We start from the raw sequence: 18,942 nt of genomic DNA, 5'->3' as shown, positions 1-18,942 counted from the left end.
GATTTGAGGTATTGCTTTCTGTCGCTAAAATCTAATTTAAAATTATTGCCATCCTAATAAATGTTCATTCTGCCAACAGGGTAACTCCTTCGCTACTTATCATGGGCTTCATCTATTGGTGAAAACTGACAAGAGAAAGCTGTAATTCAAGACTGGTAGTTGTTGGATGTCTAAGCCGGAACCCGGAAGCCTACTATGGTTAATCGCTCTCGAATTGTTCCTCAACTCTTCTCTATTTTTCTGGTTTCTCTTAACCGTTGGCCAGGTAATCTCCCTGGCTGCATTCACTTAAGGCAGTGTCTCCCCTTGTCTTTATTGACTGTGTGTGCAAGTTTCAAAAGCAGTTTATCACCCAAATGAGACAAAAGGAGTTTGTTAGGTTTGTTTTATTTGGGTATAAATTGCTTATAGATCAACATTTGTCTTGAACCGGACGCTTTGTTTATTAAATTGCCATCATGTTGGCTACAAATTGTAGAATTCGAATGAATAGATCCAATTAACTTGATTAATGTAATTAAGTTTAATTCAATTAACTTAATTTATATAAATTAAATGTTATTTAATTACGTTAATTTATTTAAAATAAAAATTGCTCAATTAATTTAAATTTTATTATTGAAATATTAGAATATATATTTTTTATTTGATTAACTTATTTAACAATTTGATTTCATTAATTTTGTTGTTTTTATTTATTTAAACATTTCACGCTAGTTGAGAAAAAAATATCAAAAAGAAATTTCAACGCACAACGAAATGTTACCAGTTAGCCTCAAAATCTTAAGAATTATTTTAAAAATATGGGGTGAGGGAAATATCAGAAAACACAACTTTTAACCCAGCATCAGTTTGCAACGAGACATATTTGAAAACAAAATAGCTTAAGGTTACTACAATCACATGTTATATGGATATAATATTTTTATCGACACGTTGCACTGGCACAGTAAGTAGATAACACCAACATCAGCTTCTTCAAGAAAACTCCAACATAACACCTTCAGGATCAGCTACTTCAAAGATTCCAGCACAATTCAGGACAGGAACAGCTTGAACAGGAGTCAGACTGCAAGACGACTGCACATTTTCGCCGAGACCTATTAGAATAAACAGGAGTATTATACTAAGTTGACAGGAAAACTGACTGAAACATAAAACTTTTCCTTAATAAAATAGACAAGGGTCTGCTTATAAAACAAGGTACCATCACTAATTTCCTACGTCAGTTCTGAGTTAATCTTTTGACACAACTCTTTCAATGAAAAACTAGACACTTCCCAAATCACGATAAAATATCATAAATTACCATTTCTTTTTCTTGCAACTTTGCTTCCAGTCTTACTTCTCCACATATTGATAGTAAAAACTACATGCAGCAGATTGACAATCTCATTGTCACCAACTCCTATTGTAAAAAGAAAAATCATTTATTAACATATTAACTTGTATCAGCTGTAAAAAAAACATGTAAGAGAAGACTAGAAAGAAAAGTCGTGTCAAGTTAAGTTTTAAATTAATCGAATCCGAGCATCATCAGAAGTTTTGGAAAAGGGAAAATAATGTTCTAGTTAGAAAGATCAAAAAGAAAATTATAATTCAGCAAAAGCTAGTGAGCAAACACCCATCTTTATAGAAAAACTATAAACCCACTATAATATTTCAAGTAGACTTTAGGAAAATTCCCCAGTTACAACAAAATATTACAACCAAATTACCATTTCAAGATGTCTTCATTGATAGTTCACTTTAAACACTATCATTGTTGACTGGTTCATTAAGCTTCAGCTCAACTCGAACTCGCTTTCACCAGCTGGCTGCAACACAACCACCTGCATGACAACAATTTAGGTCATTCTTTGCCATTTACTCAAAATCATCAAGATAATATGAAAAAGGAATCTCTTACCCAAACATGAACTGCACACCAAAGAGCAACACACTTTCTTACACACAGCTTCTTACTGACGATGGAAACCTACAGAACAAAAGAACAGAATGACACTTCGAAATGGAAACAAAATTCCAATGAAAAATTTACAAATCAAAACAAAAATTTCAAGTTTAACATCAGACAACAAATATAAAATGAATGATTCAAACACTTACTAGTTGAAGCAATGAAAATATTTCAGACCAACACCACAGACAACATGCAGCACTTCCCCACAACCTTCACCAGTTGGCTGCAACAAGTCCATGTGGACTTTTGACCACCATTAAAAGGCTCAGCCTCACCGAACCATTAATCCTACATGAAAAAAAAAACCTCAATTATTATCAAAGACCAAGTTACTATGTAACAAATCAATTATCTACATAATTTCTTAGAGACGAAAAAACCTACTGGGATAAGACTCTGTGACCTGGACAGATATCTATCACAGGCATGACAGATTGACAAATGTATTCTATCTTTAATCTTCTAAACCTTCTTCAGCATTTAAGCAAAGGCATCTGTTAATTGTTTGTACATTCAGAAACCCTAATGAACTAACAACTAAATTACCTTTGAGACATTTGTGAAGAAGAATGTTGAAGCTGACCGCAATAATCACGAATAACGTGACTGACAGTTTCCATAGCAGACGTCGTCAGGCTCGGTGATAAGATTGCCATGTCGCCAACTTGTTGCGGCACTTTGTCCTTGAAAAAAAAAAAAAACCTAAAGCCCACATGACTACAACAAAACAATTATCTTTTCCCTTAAATTTAAGTAATTCTTTTCCCATTTTTAGCAAGTCTACACAATCACCTTATTAACGCATTTCTCCTGGAAGATCACTGCACACCAAAACAGCCACAACGAACCAGCTCATACATCAAACTGACCATGGGAACCTATATTTTCAAAGTAAAACAAAATGCAAGTTTAATTTTATCTTTCAATTGTAAAATAAATGGTTCAAATACTTAAAAGTTGAAGTAATCATACACTTAAGATTTAAATGATTTAACTAGAGAAAAATGTAAAGAAAATGGCCTAAGATCATCACATCATGACAATTTCATTTAAGCTTTAAAAGAACGAGCCATGTCATTAGAATCAAGAACTGAAGTTTTACCTCAGTAAATTCTTAACTAAAAACAAGCATAGGCAGCACACATACTTTGAAAAAAATTAAAGCAAAATGCTAACCCTTGATTTATCTCACGAGTACTTACATTATTACTCTTTCATTTAGATTTCCTATTTCCATCACTATATTGTCTTTCAATGTAGTAGAGACCCTCTTAGAGAACCTTCATTAAACGGCAATGACCACGTACACGTAAAGCAAAAAAGAAGCTTTCAGACTCCATCTGTCAAGTAAAAATAAAAACTTAATTTCAGAAACAAATAATAAAATTCTAATGTAGAAACAATGTTTTCAGATTTCAAAGTTAATCAACATTATTGCTCTTACTAATCTTAAGTACTGAATATGACGAAACGTGCAACATGAACCAAGAGACGAGAAAATGAACAGCAGACTTCATGACCTGAGTAATAATCATTGAAGAATCATTAGAAATTAAACCATTAGATTAAAGAAAAATTACCATTAGCAATTAATCTTGCAAATATGATTTACATGCCTTGATCCGTGTAAGTTGACCACACAAAATATTTAAATTTAGTAACCTTAAGGAATAAAGGCAGGAATTAAAAATTTTTACCATATTATTAACATTATCACCAGCCAAGCTACTCTACAGTGAACTGACATTCTCCACGTCCAAAAAGACGATGGTATGAGAAAAGGCTCAGCAGTTTATTATCCATCTCAGAGGGCATCTCTCAACTGAACACCAGAAAACACCATTAACAGCTCATAAACTTCATAAACTGAACAAGGAAACCTTCAAAAAAAAAAAGAAACAGAAATTAATAAACCAATAATATTTTCAAACACAAGAAAAACAAGGGAATGTTCTACATGATAAAAATTTCTCATCTCTTCACAAACTGACTTTTTTCACAAGGCCTTATTTAGAAGCAGAAAGTACTTGTCAAATCTATATTAAGAGTTCAATGTACATGTACAACCTTAGTTAATTATAGGCAAGCATGCCAAGCAAACACGTATGTGGCACAAATATGTTGACTTAAATTTAAGCAAAATGCTAACCCACTCAACACAAGCTGATCCAGATTTTTTCACAAAAGCTCTCATTTAGATGCATAAAGTACTTGACAATATAAATCAAGAGTTTTACATACTACCCAAGTTAATTCTGAGCAAAGAACAAGCATATGTAGCACACTTAAGTAGACTTAAATTCGTGCAAAATTCTAACCCTGTGATTGGTTTAAATACTTATTAACAAAAAACTTTTCACAAAAGCTGTCTTACATGGAGACCGAAATAAGATGTCATGTGTCTTCAACATCAAGAACTAAATGCTAAAAATGGTCATTGCCTGCTCGATTTAGCTTACAAGTACTTAATTACCTTTTCAAATTTCATCTTTTTGGTCTTACAAAATAGTAGACCCTCTTCATGACGAGGCAGCGAACACGTGCACGTAATGCAATGAAGAAGTTCACACCAGACTGTTGATAGAAAAATTAAAACTCAATTACTGTCAGAAACAAAGTTTTAAACATATAACCCGTAAATTAATCACAGGGAACACACAATTTAAATTCAGTAACCTTGATGAAGAAGAAAAAACAGAAATTACCACTGAAGAAAAATGTAAGGAGAGAAAGGGCCCCGGCATAAGCCAATAGCTAAGGTAACCATCTCGGACAGCGTCTTGAAGAAAAAGAAATGCAAAATCGCCAAAATGGAATGTCGTCTAGAAAATTTAATGACCCCCCCCCCTCTTTTTCCTTCCAGAATTACCAGGGCTGAATAGTTCAATCCCTAAACACACTGAAATATTTTGACACCTAGTGGCAGGCCTTAGCATTCACGGACGAGTCGGACGGAAAATAAACCAAATATTCGTCATCTCCGTGAAATAGATTTAGTAGATAAAAAAGCAATTATCGAAAAAGTAACAAGTGAGCTTTGTTGGTGGAATAGTTATCGTCAGTCATCACCAAAAATTTACCACACAACAACTGCCGATACATTTTTACAGGGATGTGCAAAGTAGCTGAAACTGACTAATTAATTTGACAGCCGAAAATGAAAAAGTTGACTCAGTAACATTTTAAAATACAATACAAAAAATAATATGACTTGAATAAGCATGATTGTCCTTTTTAAACAAAATGCAGACTGGCAAAGACTGACTGGATTTGATTATTGAATACTATATGCTGTATGTATCAAGGGCAAAGTTGGGCTCGGCTTTTGTGTAATAACTATATTTTGGCAGTGAATTATGACTTTTACCGTTTTAACTAGATACGGATTCTAAAGAGTTTAACCACGCAAAGTCCCGACGAAGTCATCTAACAAATGTTGGCTTAGTTGAACTTTTTGTCACTTTTATAGTGCCGTAGCGGTTTATTACATTAAAAACTATTTCAGATAATCCATGCCCAAACAATGATAAGGTGTAAAATTTACGTTAGGCAGCTATCTTCATGTTACGATTATACATTGGGACCCGAAAATGGTTGAAATGTCGTGCAGCACGTTCCAAACGTCACAGGTTTAAGTGCGAGATTATTACACACGATAGGTTGTCTTAATCTTTGTTGCATGATGAAGTCATTTATGCGCAGCAAAATAAAAAAAAAACTGACATAAATTGGACCTAATACACCCGGGCAGGTAGGAAAGCCTTTGAGCGGGATCGAACAACAAAAGCTAACGTAAAGCTTTTGTTTGATCAAAATAAATCTTAATAATCTCCTAGATATAAATACAAAGGCAATTTCGTTTTTCGAATTCACATGATCAGTCGGCTGGGAGACGTTGAAGTACCCACTCAACATCAGGTAGGTAGAAATAAACTGCGACACATATCGTATTATCGTCTAGCCTAATGTTAACTTTCTCTTAATAAAGGAAAATGAAGACATTTTGGAACTTACAATTTGTCCTTGTTCTAATCGCGATCAGTTCGGCTTTCGGTATCGGCGTTCAGCCAAAATATGAAGGTCCAGATGAAGTTGAACTGAGCCTATTGGAACCGGCTGTTGTTCCTGATCCTGTAGACGGAATAAGCCGTTGGTGGTACACTCCATCGCGAAAGGCTTTTCTCTTCCGTCACAATTACGCGAAAAATGGCGAAGTTGAACCGAAGCAAGGAGAGGATTTGCGCCTTCCGGGTAACATCTTGCCTCGCTTATATAACATTCGCCTTTTGCCCTTCATTGAAGTGGGCAACTGGACCACCGACGGTTATGTCGAGATTTCGGTTGACTGCATCATCTCGACCGTCAACATCTCCATCAACAGTCTAGACCTCACCATCGACCAGGCTTCCATTACGGTAAATCACCATCTTCCTATAGAGACAAATAAAATCTTATTAATAATGTACTTAGGTTACGGACGAACTAACTGGAAACCCGATCCCAGTGGTCAACTTCATCGACGAGCAATCGACCCGCGAGCTAATCACGCTGCAAGTCTCTCAACCGTTGACAGTCGGTGGACGGTACAAGATCACCATGAAGTACATCTCCGTTTTGAACACTTTGTTGACTGGATTTTATCGATCAGACTATGAGGAGAATGGCGAAGTCAAGTAAAATTATATTCAAGTGTTATTTGCGATAGCTAGGATTAAATATTGTATTCTAAATAAACTCACAGGTATCTAGCTGTGTCTGATTTCGAGGCAACAAGCGCTCGCCGCGCCTTCCCTTGTTTCGACGAGCCAACAATGAAGGCTAATTTCACCATCACACTCGGGCGCAAAGAAACCTGGACTTCCGCCAGCAATATGCCACTGATTAGAACGGAACCCATGTACGTCCAGCCTTAAATTTAAACTGCTTACAATAATGAACGGTTTGAAAGTTTACAATTACGTAATTCAATATTGTCAAGGGCTGGAGTGACTGGATTCGTTTGGGATTATTATGAAACGTCGGTGACAATGTCCACTTACCTTGTGGCGTTTTTGGTGTCGGAATTTGTTGGTATTCCATCAGAACCCGGACTCAGCAACGTAGAATTCCGCATTTGGGCCCGTGCTGATGCCCGCAATCTTACCGAGTAAACTTAATAAATTAAAAAAAAAATTTGAATCAGAATTATGTTGTGAATACTTCATCCTATGCAGCTATGCACGCAATATTGGTCCTCGAGTTTTGGAATTCTTCGAAAGTTTTTTTGCCATCGACTATCCGTTACCTAAACAAGACATGGCAGCTATTCCCGATTTCGCCGCTGGTCCAATCACATTTCTTTCTTTTTAAAAGAATTATGTTTTACTTAAATTTATTATTTTTGCAGGAGCCATGGAAAACTGGGGACTGATTACCTATAGGTACGGGAATAATAAGATGAGTTAACGTAAAAAATATTTAACTATTGTGAATTGTTTTTTCAATAAAAGGGAACAATACCTCCTCACCGATCCTACTACGACCAGCGCACGTTCATTCCAATTTGCTGCTATAATCATCGCTCACGAACTGTCCCATCAATGGTTCGGCAACCTCGTTACTATGGACTGGTATTAACTGTAAAGCATCTTTCTTGATTCAATTCTGAAATTGGATTCATTGACATTAGGTGGAATGCCCTGTGGTTAAACGAAGGATTCGCATCGTACATGGAATACATCGGCACCGATGCGGTAAAGAAATAATTTCATTAATACATTGTTTAAGAGATTATGTAAGACAAATACCTGATGTTGTTGATGATGTCATACTAGGTGGAGCCAGATTTTAGAATGAACGACCAGTTTATCATTGAAAACCTGCAATACGTGTTCGGAGTCGACGCTCTGGAAACGTCTCGTCCTATCAACATCGAAGTCAACACTCCAGCCGAAATCAATTCAATGTTTGATGCCATTTCCTACGAAAAGGGTTGAATTAATGATGTTAATTTACTTTAACTATTCACATATATACCTAAAAATGATTCTATTTGAAACAGGATCTTGCGTGATCCGAATGTGCGCAGATTTTATCGGCTTCGACACATTTCAGCGCGGTCTCACTCGCTACCTCAACGACAAGTATAAAAACAAATCAATCGTAACAAAGTAGCACACAAGTCCAATTCTTTTCTCTTTGTGCCCATATAGTGCTTATGGCAATGCGGGTCAAGACAACTTGTGGTCAGCCCTACAGACTCAAGCTGATTTGGAAAACGTTGTCCTTCCGGCGACTATCAAAGAGATCATGGACACTTGGACCTACAAGATGGGCTTCCCTTTCATTACCGTGACCCGCGACTACCAGACAGGGGGTGCCCTCGTCACTCAGGTTTGCCAAATACGGAAAGGCATCATCTTTAAAATTAAATAAATAAATCCATCCCCCCCACAGGAAAGGTTTTTGTTGCGAAAGAGTAATGACTCCACCGACCCCATCGTCTATCAGTGGTGGGTCCCTCTGACCTATACCAGTGACTATCAAACGAATAAAAGAGATTGGCTCTCTGTGGATCAAGTCAGCAAGACACTGCCCAATCTTGGGGCAGCTGCCAATCAATGGGTCATCTTCAATATCGATCAACAGAGTCAGTACAAGCTCGTACCTGCAATATTGCCATCTTTTAACGCGACATTTTGCTAACAAATTCAGATTACTATCGAGTGGCTTACGACACTTCCAATTACGCAATGATTCGCGATCAGCTCATGATGGACCATCAAAAATTTTCCGACAACAATCGAGGTCAACTTCTTGACGATGCCTTTAACTTGGCTTTGGTCGAATTGATTCCCTACGCTACGGCCCTCGACCTCACTTTGTATCTGAAATACGAGAGAGAATATGTGCCATGGCACGCAGCTCTCTCCGAGTTCAATTACATTGACACTATGCTCTACAACTTTGTTGAATTCCCCAACTGGAAGGTTTCAAATTTACCCATTCTATTTCAAAAAGTTGTTAACCTAAAACGAATGTCTGATTAACGTTTAGAATTACATGACAAGCCTAGTGGAACCTACCTACACTTTCTTCGGGTTTGCAGAGACTCAGGCTGATCCGCACATGGAAAAGTTGAGCCGTATCGATGCGATGAACTGGGCTTGCAGACTGGGAGTGGCCGATTGCGTTCAAAATTCGCTTAGCACATACGCTAACTTGATGAGTCAGCCAGAAAATCTTCTTCAGTAAGTAGCTATTCTAAAAATAAACAAAAAAAATACAATATTAATTAATGATTACTAACCACAAAGTAATTTTTTGTGCAATTAAGGATTGTTTCACCGAACGAAAAGAGTATAATTCTAAGAACGGCCATCGAGAATGGCGGCCAGGCTGAATACGACTTTGCTTTCAATCAGTACAAGACCACAGGAGATAACAGCTTCCTTGTGGCCATGTGTGCCAGTAAACAAGTCACCGTGCTCTCAGGGTAGCAAAAGAAAATTGTTAACAACTCATTATTTACAATGGCGTAATAAAATCCTGTGGGTAGGTTGTTGGAAATGTTGCTGGATCCCAATTCTGGAATCTTGAGGTCGGACGTCAATACCGTTTTCAACAATGTGGCGAATAACCCGATCGGAAATGAGCTCGCCCTCGACTTTTTGATTAATCGATGGAACGACATTCAAAATTCGTAACTAGTCCAAATACTTAATAACATTTTTACAGCCTGTAATCTGAAATGTTCTCTTTCACAGACTCGGAGTGACTTATTTTGCTACTTGGTATCGTTACGTCTGTACTCGCCAAAACACACAAGCAGGACTTGATAAGGTATGCAAAAATAATCAAGGCTTCTTAAATTTTAAGGACATGGTTGTGATTAATAAAATCAATTTAAACTTGATTTATAGCTAATTCAACTGCGGGACGCTCATACCCTAATTTTGGGCAATTCCAACAGCGTCAAGCAAGGCATTGAAACCGTTGAAACCAATATCAAATGGGTTTCACTCAACGAAGGAGAAATCGGCACTTGGCTGGCTGCCAATCAACCTGCCAAGGTCTTTCGTCAGTAAACTTTAACAAGCCTTGCCATTTGATCCTTTGTCTATCGTCCTAATATTCCATACATAGTAATAGCTTTAGTTAGGCTAAAATAGGCTGACACCAAATATAAATACCTAAACACATGCGCGTTGATGTTGGCTGCTACATTGAAATTGATGCGCTACTTCAGAGAAGTTGCCTTGAATGTTGAGTTATGACGAAGAAATAGAAATCGTCCTTGCCCACGCAGTTAAGGAGATTAACAAACATTGGTTCACCGGCGACGAATTATTTTCGGCTAAATCATTTGAAAAATGTTTAATTTCCCGCCCTGATATTGCTATTGCATTTCGCCAACACAATAACATGATTTCCGACAATTGGCCCAGTACCGAGGTTAAGCAACTCAACCGGTTTTGGAATTTCAAAATCTTTTAAAGGGTTTGAGTAACTGATAAGAAACAAGGAACGGAAAAAGAGGACAAGGACAGCAGCAGCTATTAGCCTATTCAAGATGAGGTGTGGTAATAACACAGTAACTTGTCCACTTCCAGTTAAATTTTTGATTTGGTCCAGGAAATATTTTTGAGAAACAATGAACTTGTACCAAATAAAAAAAAAGAAGAAATGCGAAAGTAATGCAAAAAAAAACCAAATGATAAGTTGACAATTGGCACTAGTTGCATTTGTTTGCCATACCAATCAATCGGGTAAAGAAGGAAGGTTTATGCATTCGTCCTAGCAACAAGCGTTCAACCGCTGAACCCGTTATTCTCTTTCACGGTTGCAGACATTTGGACTGAAGTCTTTAAATAAGTGAAGACATCAAGTAGAATGATGCAAGAAAATTGTTTTTCACGATATCCCTATGCCTGTGGGTGCCAGACCTTGAAAAAGAATACCACAGAAACGTGAACGCAGGACAACGGAGGTTGTCTTTAAAGTTTGAATTATGTTCAAGAATTGTTGAATATTAGGAAAACTACGGAACACATTATTAAATAAGCTATTTGGTTCCGGGTGGCAAAATAAGACCTTGGCGGACTTGTAAGTCTATCAAATGAATATGTATAGAGAAACACTAAATGGTTATGTAAGGTGAACTTGAAAAGGGGCAGACCCTCAAAGCAGCAAAACATCTCTAGAACCTTGGCCCACTTGTAGCAAGCAATAGGATTTCCGTTGACGGAATACATTTTTCGAACGCCAGATGTTATACGTGCTTGGTGGTAAAGAAAGTGAAAAGACAGGCAAAAAACTCGGTATATAAGCTCAGCCATTCGGTCGTTCAAGTCATCAGTTGACACTGGCTTTCTTACAAGAACACTTCTAATCCACCTCTAAACATGAAACTTGGTTTGGTAAGTAACTCAGTTTTTTGTGAACGAAGCATTTTAGCTAACGATTGTCGCTAAATTTTACAGATTATCCTTTTGGGCTTGGTAGCAATCGCTGCTAGCCAGCCTGTTGTTGAAACAGCTGCCGTTCCAATAGAAGATACGGAAGCAGCAGAAGATTCTGCCATCGACATGATGCCTGAAGAGTCTGCATTGAAAATCATTATGCACAAGTTGGATCATTGGCTTAAGAAATGTTACAAAAAGGGTGGCTGCCGTCAAGGTACGACTTAAGGGAAAATATGCAAGAAAATTAACAACAAAATTAAAGAATTTTTGCTTTAAATTTCAGATTACGGTCACCAAAGCTACGGTCACCAAAGCTACGGAGGCTATGGTCACGAGAGCTATGGCTACGGAAAATAAAAGAAATATTTGTGGTTGCGAAATGAAGACACATGTACGATCAATGTACAAACCAAATTAATATTCATTAATTACCGTTCGCCAAAGTGAAATAATTTTTTAAAATATTCAAGTAATCGTTCAACCTGTACGTAAACGCACAAAACTCTGAACAAAAATAAAATGTTCCTTTTGAATTGAAACATCTATAATTGAATCTTACAAACTAATTAGATGAAATATACGTGTGAAAGTCAGTTTAAATGACGAAGAATCCGAGCTACACATTTTAACTAGCTACAAGTTTTAACTACTTTTCCGTTCTTGTCAAAACATACAAGCGGGACTTGGGATAAGGATTGCAAAAAAGAACCTCTTATTAAATGTCAACAACATGGTTGTGATTAATTAGTTTGAGTGATGAAGAACCAGCTATACATTTCATCCATGAAAAAGGATACTCGAAGAGAATAATGAATTTCCCATTTTAAGGGCCAGATATTGCATTTAGTAGAACCTAACTTCATCACACATGATAGCCTTAGGATTAGGAATCAATCTTCCTGCTCACAATATTCTATTTCAAAAATGTATCTTACCTTTTGCGATCTTGTGTGTCTTGTCAGTGCTGCCATCCAAAATTGTCTGGAATCATGGATCATAAACAGGATAAACAGCATAACCTATAGGAAACCATAAACAAATAACAGTTCTGGTTTATTTAATCATATTATCTTTTCATCTAACATACCAAACAAAATTTGTTCAGTTCCGTTGGTTACCTAATCAGTTTAATTCTTACTTAATGATAATAAAAACATGTGTTGAATTTTACCGAGGTTCATCGTAATGGTTACATTTTCAAGATCCTTTCAAGATTGATAGTTTCAGATGTAGAAGTTCTCATTCGCAATGATCTGATTCACCACAGTAGCCTCTTAATCGAGAGTAGTGAAGTAAGTGAACATCCAAATCTTAACAAGTTTACAAAAATGAGCGTAGTCAATACGAGCTTCGAAATTTTATCGTTTTAATATTTACCAATGATTTCACAAATTTAGGTTTAGTGCCCCATGTAACAAAACTCCACAACGGTCTACCGTCTACGGCACGTTTTCACAGAATGATCTTGATCTGCTCATTCTGCTGTCTGCTAGAAAAGTGGGGGAAGCAAAATTCGCAAATCGCAAGTCTTTTGTTTTGTACATTTTACTTGGCTTATTCTTTTGTTTAAAATAACTGCTTAAATTAACAAGTTGTTTTAAAAAAGAACATTATGCTAACAGAAATATAATACAAAATACTTGTAAGAAAAATTTATGACATTTTATTTCTAGATTGAACCACATTGAACTCTTGAAGGCAGTTCCCCTGTAAGTTTTCAACATGAAATTAAGTAATTGTGGGCGGCCAATTCAAAAACACATTAAATGAAAAGCATCATCCTTTTAACTTTTGAACTAAACAAGGCAAATGTGGAAAAAAAAGTAAGAGTTAATAAAAACAATTAATTTCTGAATTTAAACAGCATGTCAAAAATTTTGGATCATGAAATTAGAAATTGAATTCTGACATCAGAAAATGCAAAAAGAACAGAAAATTACTCCGCAACTTGCACCCTAACAACCAAATTTTTAGGTTCCATTACTGAACACATCAGTTTGTGCCGGCTCCAGTCAGCTTTCTGACACTTTTCGGTGCAATAAGTCATGGTTTTGCATCTAGAGCAACGCTTCATTGTAGCATTCGATTTCTTTCCGCATCCAGTACACGTGAACTTTTTAGAATCTTTCTTCGAATCCGAGTTTTCGACTGGGAAGTGATCAAGGTACAAGGGAGAGACGAAAGTTGCCAAGTAAGGACTGTACTTTCCCAGTGGGAGATTCTCTTCTTGCCATGTGCTCGGCTTCATTTTAGTGGAATTTAAGCGAAACACATGGCGCAACAGATTGGTCGAATCATCAACATTAGTCCAAAGTATCATGGGAGTCTTCGTCTTGCTACTTTTGTCTCTTGGCCGAAATATACGCTCAAAATCTTCTTTAGAACTTTCCGCATTCAAGAGTCCGTTTTTGATGAATTTTTCGGACAAACGGGTATCCAAAACAGAAAGCAATATCATTGGACTGCCGAAAGGAGAAGTTATGATTGGGAGATGAGCTCGTACATAAAAAAATGGAACATCATTTGTTGAAGAGACAGATTGAAGCTGCCCAGGGGCAGGAACTTTGTGAATTTCAAAAAATTCGCAACGATCAGGCTGAACTTGCATAAGTATAGTGCCAATGAGATTGCGGGCATTTTCAATGGGAGAAAGCAGTCTGACTTCTGGAAGATGCACAGCATTCCCAAAAATGTTTAATCCCAAATAGTTTTTGAGACGATCAAATCCTTTTTGATTGGCGACATGGAAGTAAAGATCATCCTTTTTTTTGGGATCCGACTCTTTCCACAACTTCAATTGGTCAACGTCCCACTTTGGTTTCAGATTGAAATCGTAAGGCCATGGCTCATGTATAGCTTTCTTCAAAACCACTCTGATGGAGCGATCAGGACGACGAAGTGTGGCATCTATAGAGTCGACCAAAATAGGGTGAGGAAAACATAATGTAAGAGGCTGCACTCCTTCGGGTTCTGCAAGGGAAAAGGTGACCCTATGTCCGGCCTCGCAGGGACGTAGCTCATCAGATGAAACATACAAGCCTATCCATGAAACAAATCGTAAAAATAAAACATTTCAATTAAACAAAACAAAAATAGTTACAATGCTAGTTAGTACCTTTGGGAACACCTTCTGTGTGCACGCTAATGTTGAAGAAGAAATCTGTCGGTGATTCTCGACAGTTCCCTGCTTGCATAAAGGAGTTTTTGGGAGCCATTTCCGAGCAAATTGACAGTTGTTTCTTTCTTGAGCTTGGCACTTCTAAGGTTTTTTGTTCCATATCGTGAATCATGCCAAGAAACAGCATAACCGTGCTCGAATACATTTCCATAATCACTGCGCAATGATTGGGTTTCAGTCCATGCTCTTCAGGGAGAAGAAATGTCACTTGTATTGTAGGAAAGACGCGATCGGCCGTTTTTCCATTGATCTTGAAATGGAAATTATCGATGAAGTATACATCTGAATGTTTTTCTATGGAACCAGATTTTTTTTTTGCGATCCAACGATCGAAAGGAATCACCATGACACGCAACATCGGAGCTCTAAAATTGTCCTGTAAAAGATTTTCAATCTCAGGTGTTAACTGTTGATTGGCAATGACTAATGTTAATGGATGTTGGTTCGCCCCTGCTTCGATTGTTCTTTTTGTAAGCGTAAATTGAGAGCCTTTTTCGAAGAAGTTGGCCTTAAATAGAAGATTCTGGAAATCTTCTCGATTTTCTAAATGCGACACTAAATTCCCGACCATATAACAGTAGGTTAGAGGAGTGTAACACCTGAAGAACTTTGACTTCAATTCATCCAACGTTGTTTCGTCCTTCACAAAGTAACACTTTTTCTCAAAATTCTTCAGATAAAGTTCAAGCGATGGGGATAATCCAAGTGGTACATTCTCGAACCGAGGAGCTCGACGCCAAGTTAATGTAATTTCTGGAAATCCGTCTTCATTTCCTCGTGTGGTTATTACGTTCGATCCCAATGTTGCATCGTTAGCAGGTCGAACTCCATACAGGGTGGGTATCATGCTAAGTGGAGCGCAAAGAGCTTCTTCGATGTAACCAGCAATTGAAGATGCTATACTGAACCATCCATCGGTGCTTTCGGTAATCATCAAAGCATCGGGTGACCGATAGTCAAGTCTTGGGCTGCTTGATACAATTAAGTTGGCCAGTCCGACTTCATCCGCAAGGGTAGAACAATCGATGACGTCAAACATTTCAGAAGTACCACTGAGACAGAATTGTAGGTTGTCACTCCAATGTAAATGAAAATTAACACAATTTTTCAGGTGTCGATAGGAAGATACAAAATTCTTGAGCATCTTCTGGCAATATAATGTGGCAATGTTCTCCTCGTTTTTTTCCATCTTGTCCAAAGGTAGTGGTAGGAAACTCATAAACGGAGTTGAGTAAATGTTTACCCGCCAACGAGGTGTTTTAGCCAAAGACAAGGCATTTTCTAGTTCGAGAAGAGTGGGATTAACAGCGACACTTTTGAGTGCTGTAATTCTTGAATTGCAACTTCCTGTTCGATAATAACGTTCGACTTCCTTAATTATCTTGCTCTTCAGTACTTCTGGGAAATCTGAGATTTTCATTGCCACTGCAAGTTTCGAGGTTAATTGCCGTAACATAGGAGATTCAGGTGATTTGTTCATTTTGGCTTGGTATTCAAGCATTTCTTTGCCGATTCTTCCACCACCATTAATAAATTCTTGTCTGTTAAGTTAAAATTGATTTTCAGAATTAAATGGCAGAAACAAGATAAATATATTAGATAATCCTACCTGCTTTTCAGGACTTTTTCAATTTCTGATGATTTGGTCAGTTTTGTTAGAGATGACAGCCAATTCCGCCACATATCTTTCAAATCCTTAAGTTGATTGCTATCAAATTCTAAATTATGTTCAGGCAATCCTGTCTTGATGAGTTCATTGACATCTTTTTCAAATCTATCAAGAGTTGTTTGGGGCCACTCTAAATTGTACCACAGATCCCACAAGTATTTCAGATCTTCAGAACAGTTCACGTTAAAATTGGGGGATGATATCACTTTCAAAATGAGAGCATTTCTTGCCAAGGAATATGGACAAGAGTGATTGAGGTGAATGTTCAAAGTACCATTATTAGTGGTCTTGCATGCTATTGTTAGAAGCACATTATGCAAATCATGGCAACCAAGAAAGAGAATCTGGACAAATAATAAAGGTATTATCAATTAACAGATTTATTCAGAATTAATAGATTGAATTATATTTACCTTTGTTTCTTTTCTTTTTGAGCCTTTAAAGTCTTTTAGGGCATTTCTTGTTAGAGCCCTACCTAGTGGATAGTACAGGGGCTGGTTCTCATCAAAACGTTTTCTCGCTGGAGAAATGAATAAAGCCATTTCAAACCTTAAACAACACATTTAACCAAGTTACAGTAAGTCAAGCATGTCTTTAATTCTTTACAATACAAACCAGAAATTAACAGAACACATGCTTACCTCTGATTGTTTACTGGCTTATTGAGTTCTGATCATTACCTTTAAGAACCCTTTTGTGCAAAGCAAATAAGTTATGGGATGCACTTACAGTTCAAGATAATCTTAAAGATGAAACATTAAATTTCGATTAGCAAGGAATCACTTTAACAGATTGAAAAGAAACATATACGGTCACGCTACGATAACACACCTTATGTTAATCACGCTGTGAATTCAAGGCATCAGAGGGAAGGCTGCAACAGTGCATCAATGGCGTCAACTCAACAGTGAGAACAAAGAACAGTCGAAAACAATGTAGTTCTAACGAATTTCCGGTAGAGGCTTCTTCATGAATCTGACCAATCAGAGTGAAGAGTCCACCAAAAATAGTAATTCAAATTACATATTAAGATTTGTTTTAATAAAATTAACTCAATTGAGGGAAGAAGTTTTGGAAAAAAGAAGAGCTCACTGAATATTTGTTATTTTCTTGGGAAAATATTTTTAAAACTTTTAAGAATTAAGAGGGAAAACGGGAGAAACACCGATGCCATCTACCGTCAACGACAAATCGAAAGCTCTGGCAACTCTGAATTTGGATTCTCTGCTTGTTCGTGACTTCGTGAGTTCGTGTGCTCAGAGTTGGTGTGCTGCTGGTGATGAGCAGCAGATGAGAACCGTACCGAAGCATGTTGCATCAAAATCAAACCCTACAAACTGAAAGCATGATGAAAAGCACGTTGCTGAAAGCCTGATGGAAGTGAACTAACTGTGATAGTTTTTACGTTTTTTTATGTGACTCGTGTAAAACGGAAATGAACAGAATTACCTGAAGGAACACGTACATTTCCATATATATTTTCACATGGCCATCGTTCCTTTGTTTGGTTGCTTCGAAGTGTTACCACTCCATCAATCCTGATTTTCAAGTTATTTATACCTGATGCAACAGTTTCCATGTTGTTGGCTGATTTTGACACAAATAATAACCAATTAAGGTTAAGGTATACACTTCTTGCTTTTTTCTATCTCATTTTATCGTTGGTAAAAGCCTTTCTGCCTCTATTTAGTCACAGCCATTATTTGTGGAACACGTGAAAGAAGAGCCATAACACATGTTATAGCTCAGTGGAGATTTGGAAACCTACTACGAGGCCACCACAAGTCATGAACCTTGCTGTCTACTATCAACTTCAAAGAGTGGCTGCAACATCGAAGAGAAGCTTCAGCATCAATCAGTAGTAAGTTCTAATAACACCTGTAAATTTTCATTTTGAGTGTTCATATTCTATTTGTGATTTGTGATGGGTAACTTTATCGTTGCAAACAGCACAGTATGATTGCAATGTGAATTTTTCAATGCGTGTTGGAATTTTCCCGCTTTCAGACAAAAACTAACAAGAGCTTAGGATATTTATTCCTAGATGGCAGTAAAGTTCCATCCTTTTAAATTTTCATAAACAAGTATGGAAATTCTATTAGCTAGGAATATTGGATAAGCTAAACCAATAACAGTATTTAAATGCTTTAATCTATCTTTCCCGTGGAGAAAAAGGTCGTAAATTAACGCAATCAAATTCTGTGGTATCATTTAGGAGTGACTGATATGTTTTTCCAGGTATGGCAAAGACCGACCAGCTTCCTTTTTTTGAACTTTTCTGGTGGAAGGAAGAGAAACGAAAGATTGCGGGACGTTGGGAACGGTCGACAATAGACCGACGCCCATCACTTCAATTTTTAAAACGGTTTTTTTTTTCTGTGTTCGCATGCGGCGTGTATGTTCTGTTTGCTCAAGGGTTATAGGCCATCTTTTTCCGAGTCCCAACAGATGTCCAGTTCTTTTCTATACGTGTACTAATGCGTGATGGTGGCTGGTACTTGAGCGTATGTGAACTCATTAGCATCTCGTCATTTCTGTTTTGATTCTTTTCCCTCTTTTAAACCCTTCAACCGTGACGACTCATTGACGGACCCCGATAAGATGGACACTACACAACAGTCTGAATGAGTCTTGATCACTCTCTAATGTTACTCAATCCTTTTGAATTACCGTGAAAAGAGTTGTAAAT

At 37.2% G+C, this 18,942-nt stretch overlaps 3 protein-coding genes and 2 long non-coding RNA genes across 7 annotated transcripts in view; 2 read left to right on the top strand and 3 right to left on the bottom strand.

Moving 5' to 3' along the window:
* Positions 1-891: 891 nt before the first annotated feature.
* On the bottom strand, positions 892-6,110 carry LOC124193371. 2 transcript variants are annotated; one of them, XR_006874203.1, is made up of 13 exons: positions 5,978-6,110; positions 4,669-4,742; positions 4,437-4,537; positions 3,544-3,843; positions 3,408-3,483; positions 3,166-3,303; positions 2,756-2,841; positions 2,510-2,646; positions 2,110-2,251; positions 1,910-1,978; positions 1,719-1,832; positions 1,310-1,408; positions 892-1,100 (listed from the first exon to the last, which is right to left on the bottom strand). It is a non-coding gene; the product is annotated as an uncharacterized LOC124193371 (long non-coding RNA). The 2 variants fall into 2 exon arrangements; XR_006874204.1 differs by lacking the exon at positions 4,669-4,742 and having other exon boundaries at positions 5,978-6,089.
* Positions 5,722-10,266, top strand: LOC124193368 (aminopeptidase N-like). Its single transcript, XM_046587144.1, has 19 exons — positions 5,722-5,881; positions 5,952-6,378; positions 6,434-6,636; positions 6,705-6,860; positions 6,942-7,109; positions 7,177-7,286; positions 7,350-7,383; positions 7,453-7,572; positions 7,632-7,695; positions 7,777-7,933; positions 8,004-8,085; positions 8,155-8,335; positions 8,399-8,591; positions 8,657-8,931; positions 8,999-9,192; positions 9,279-9,437; positions 9,501-9,644; positions 9,709-9,784; positions 9,865-10,266. The coding sequence occupies exons 2-19, from the start codon at positions 5,956-5,958 to the stop codon at positions 10,027-10,029; spliced, it is 2,904 nt and encodes a 967-aa protein (XP_046443100.1). The 5' UTR covers positions 5,722-5,881; positions 5,952-5,955; the 3' UTR covers positions 10,030-10,266.
* A 1,749-nt stretch (positions 10,267-12,015) lies between these two features.
* Positions 12,016-12,587, bottom strand: LOC124193375. Its single transcript, XR_006874216.1, has 3 exons — positions 12,525-12,587; positions 12,342-12,425; positions 12,016-12,263 (listed from the first exon to the last, which is right to left on the bottom strand). It is a non-coding gene; the product is annotated as an uncharacterized LOC124193375 (long non-coding RNA).
* A 466-nt stretch (positions 12,588-13,053) lies between these two features.
* LOC124193366 lies at positions 13,054-17,192 on the bottom strand. The gene is made up of 6 exons (XM_046587139.1): positions 17,085-17,192; positions 16,895-16,995; positions 16,667-16,802; positions 16,194-16,597; positions 14,522-16,125; positions 13,054-14,445 (listed from the first exon to the last, which is right to left on the bottom strand). Exons 3-6 carry the CDS (start codon positions 16,793-16,795, stop codon positions 13,343-13,345), a joined length of 3,240 nt encoding a protein of 1,079 aa, XP_046443095.1. The 5' UTR covers positions 16,796-16,802; positions 16,895-16,995; positions 17,085-17,192; the 3' UTR covers positions 13,054-13,342.
* Positions 17,193-17,502: 310 nt separating this feature from the next.
* LOC124193367 (netrin receptor UNC5C-like) overlaps positions 17,503-18,942 on the top strand; it is a 49,338-nt gene continuing 47,898 nt past the window's right edge. The window contains exons 1-2 of one of the 2 annotated variants that reach the window (XM_046587142.1): positions 17,503-17,877; positions 17,944-18,114. The gene's annotated coding sequence lies outside the window, so the exon portion shown is untranslated. The remainder of the gene's footprint in view (positions 17,878-17,943; positions 18,115-18,942) is intronic. The other variant, XM_046587141.1, reaches the window with a different exon arrangement.

Source organism: Daphnia pulex, chromosome 5, assembly GCF_021134715.1.
Source record: "Daphnia pulex isolate KAP4 chromosome 5, ASM2113471v1".
NCBI classification, from domain to species: domain Eukaryota; kingdom Metazoa; phylum Arthropoda; class Branchiopoda; order Diplostraca; family Daphniidae; genus Daphnia; species Daphnia pulex.
This window is presented reverse-complemented; position numbering and strand designations above follow the sequence as displayed.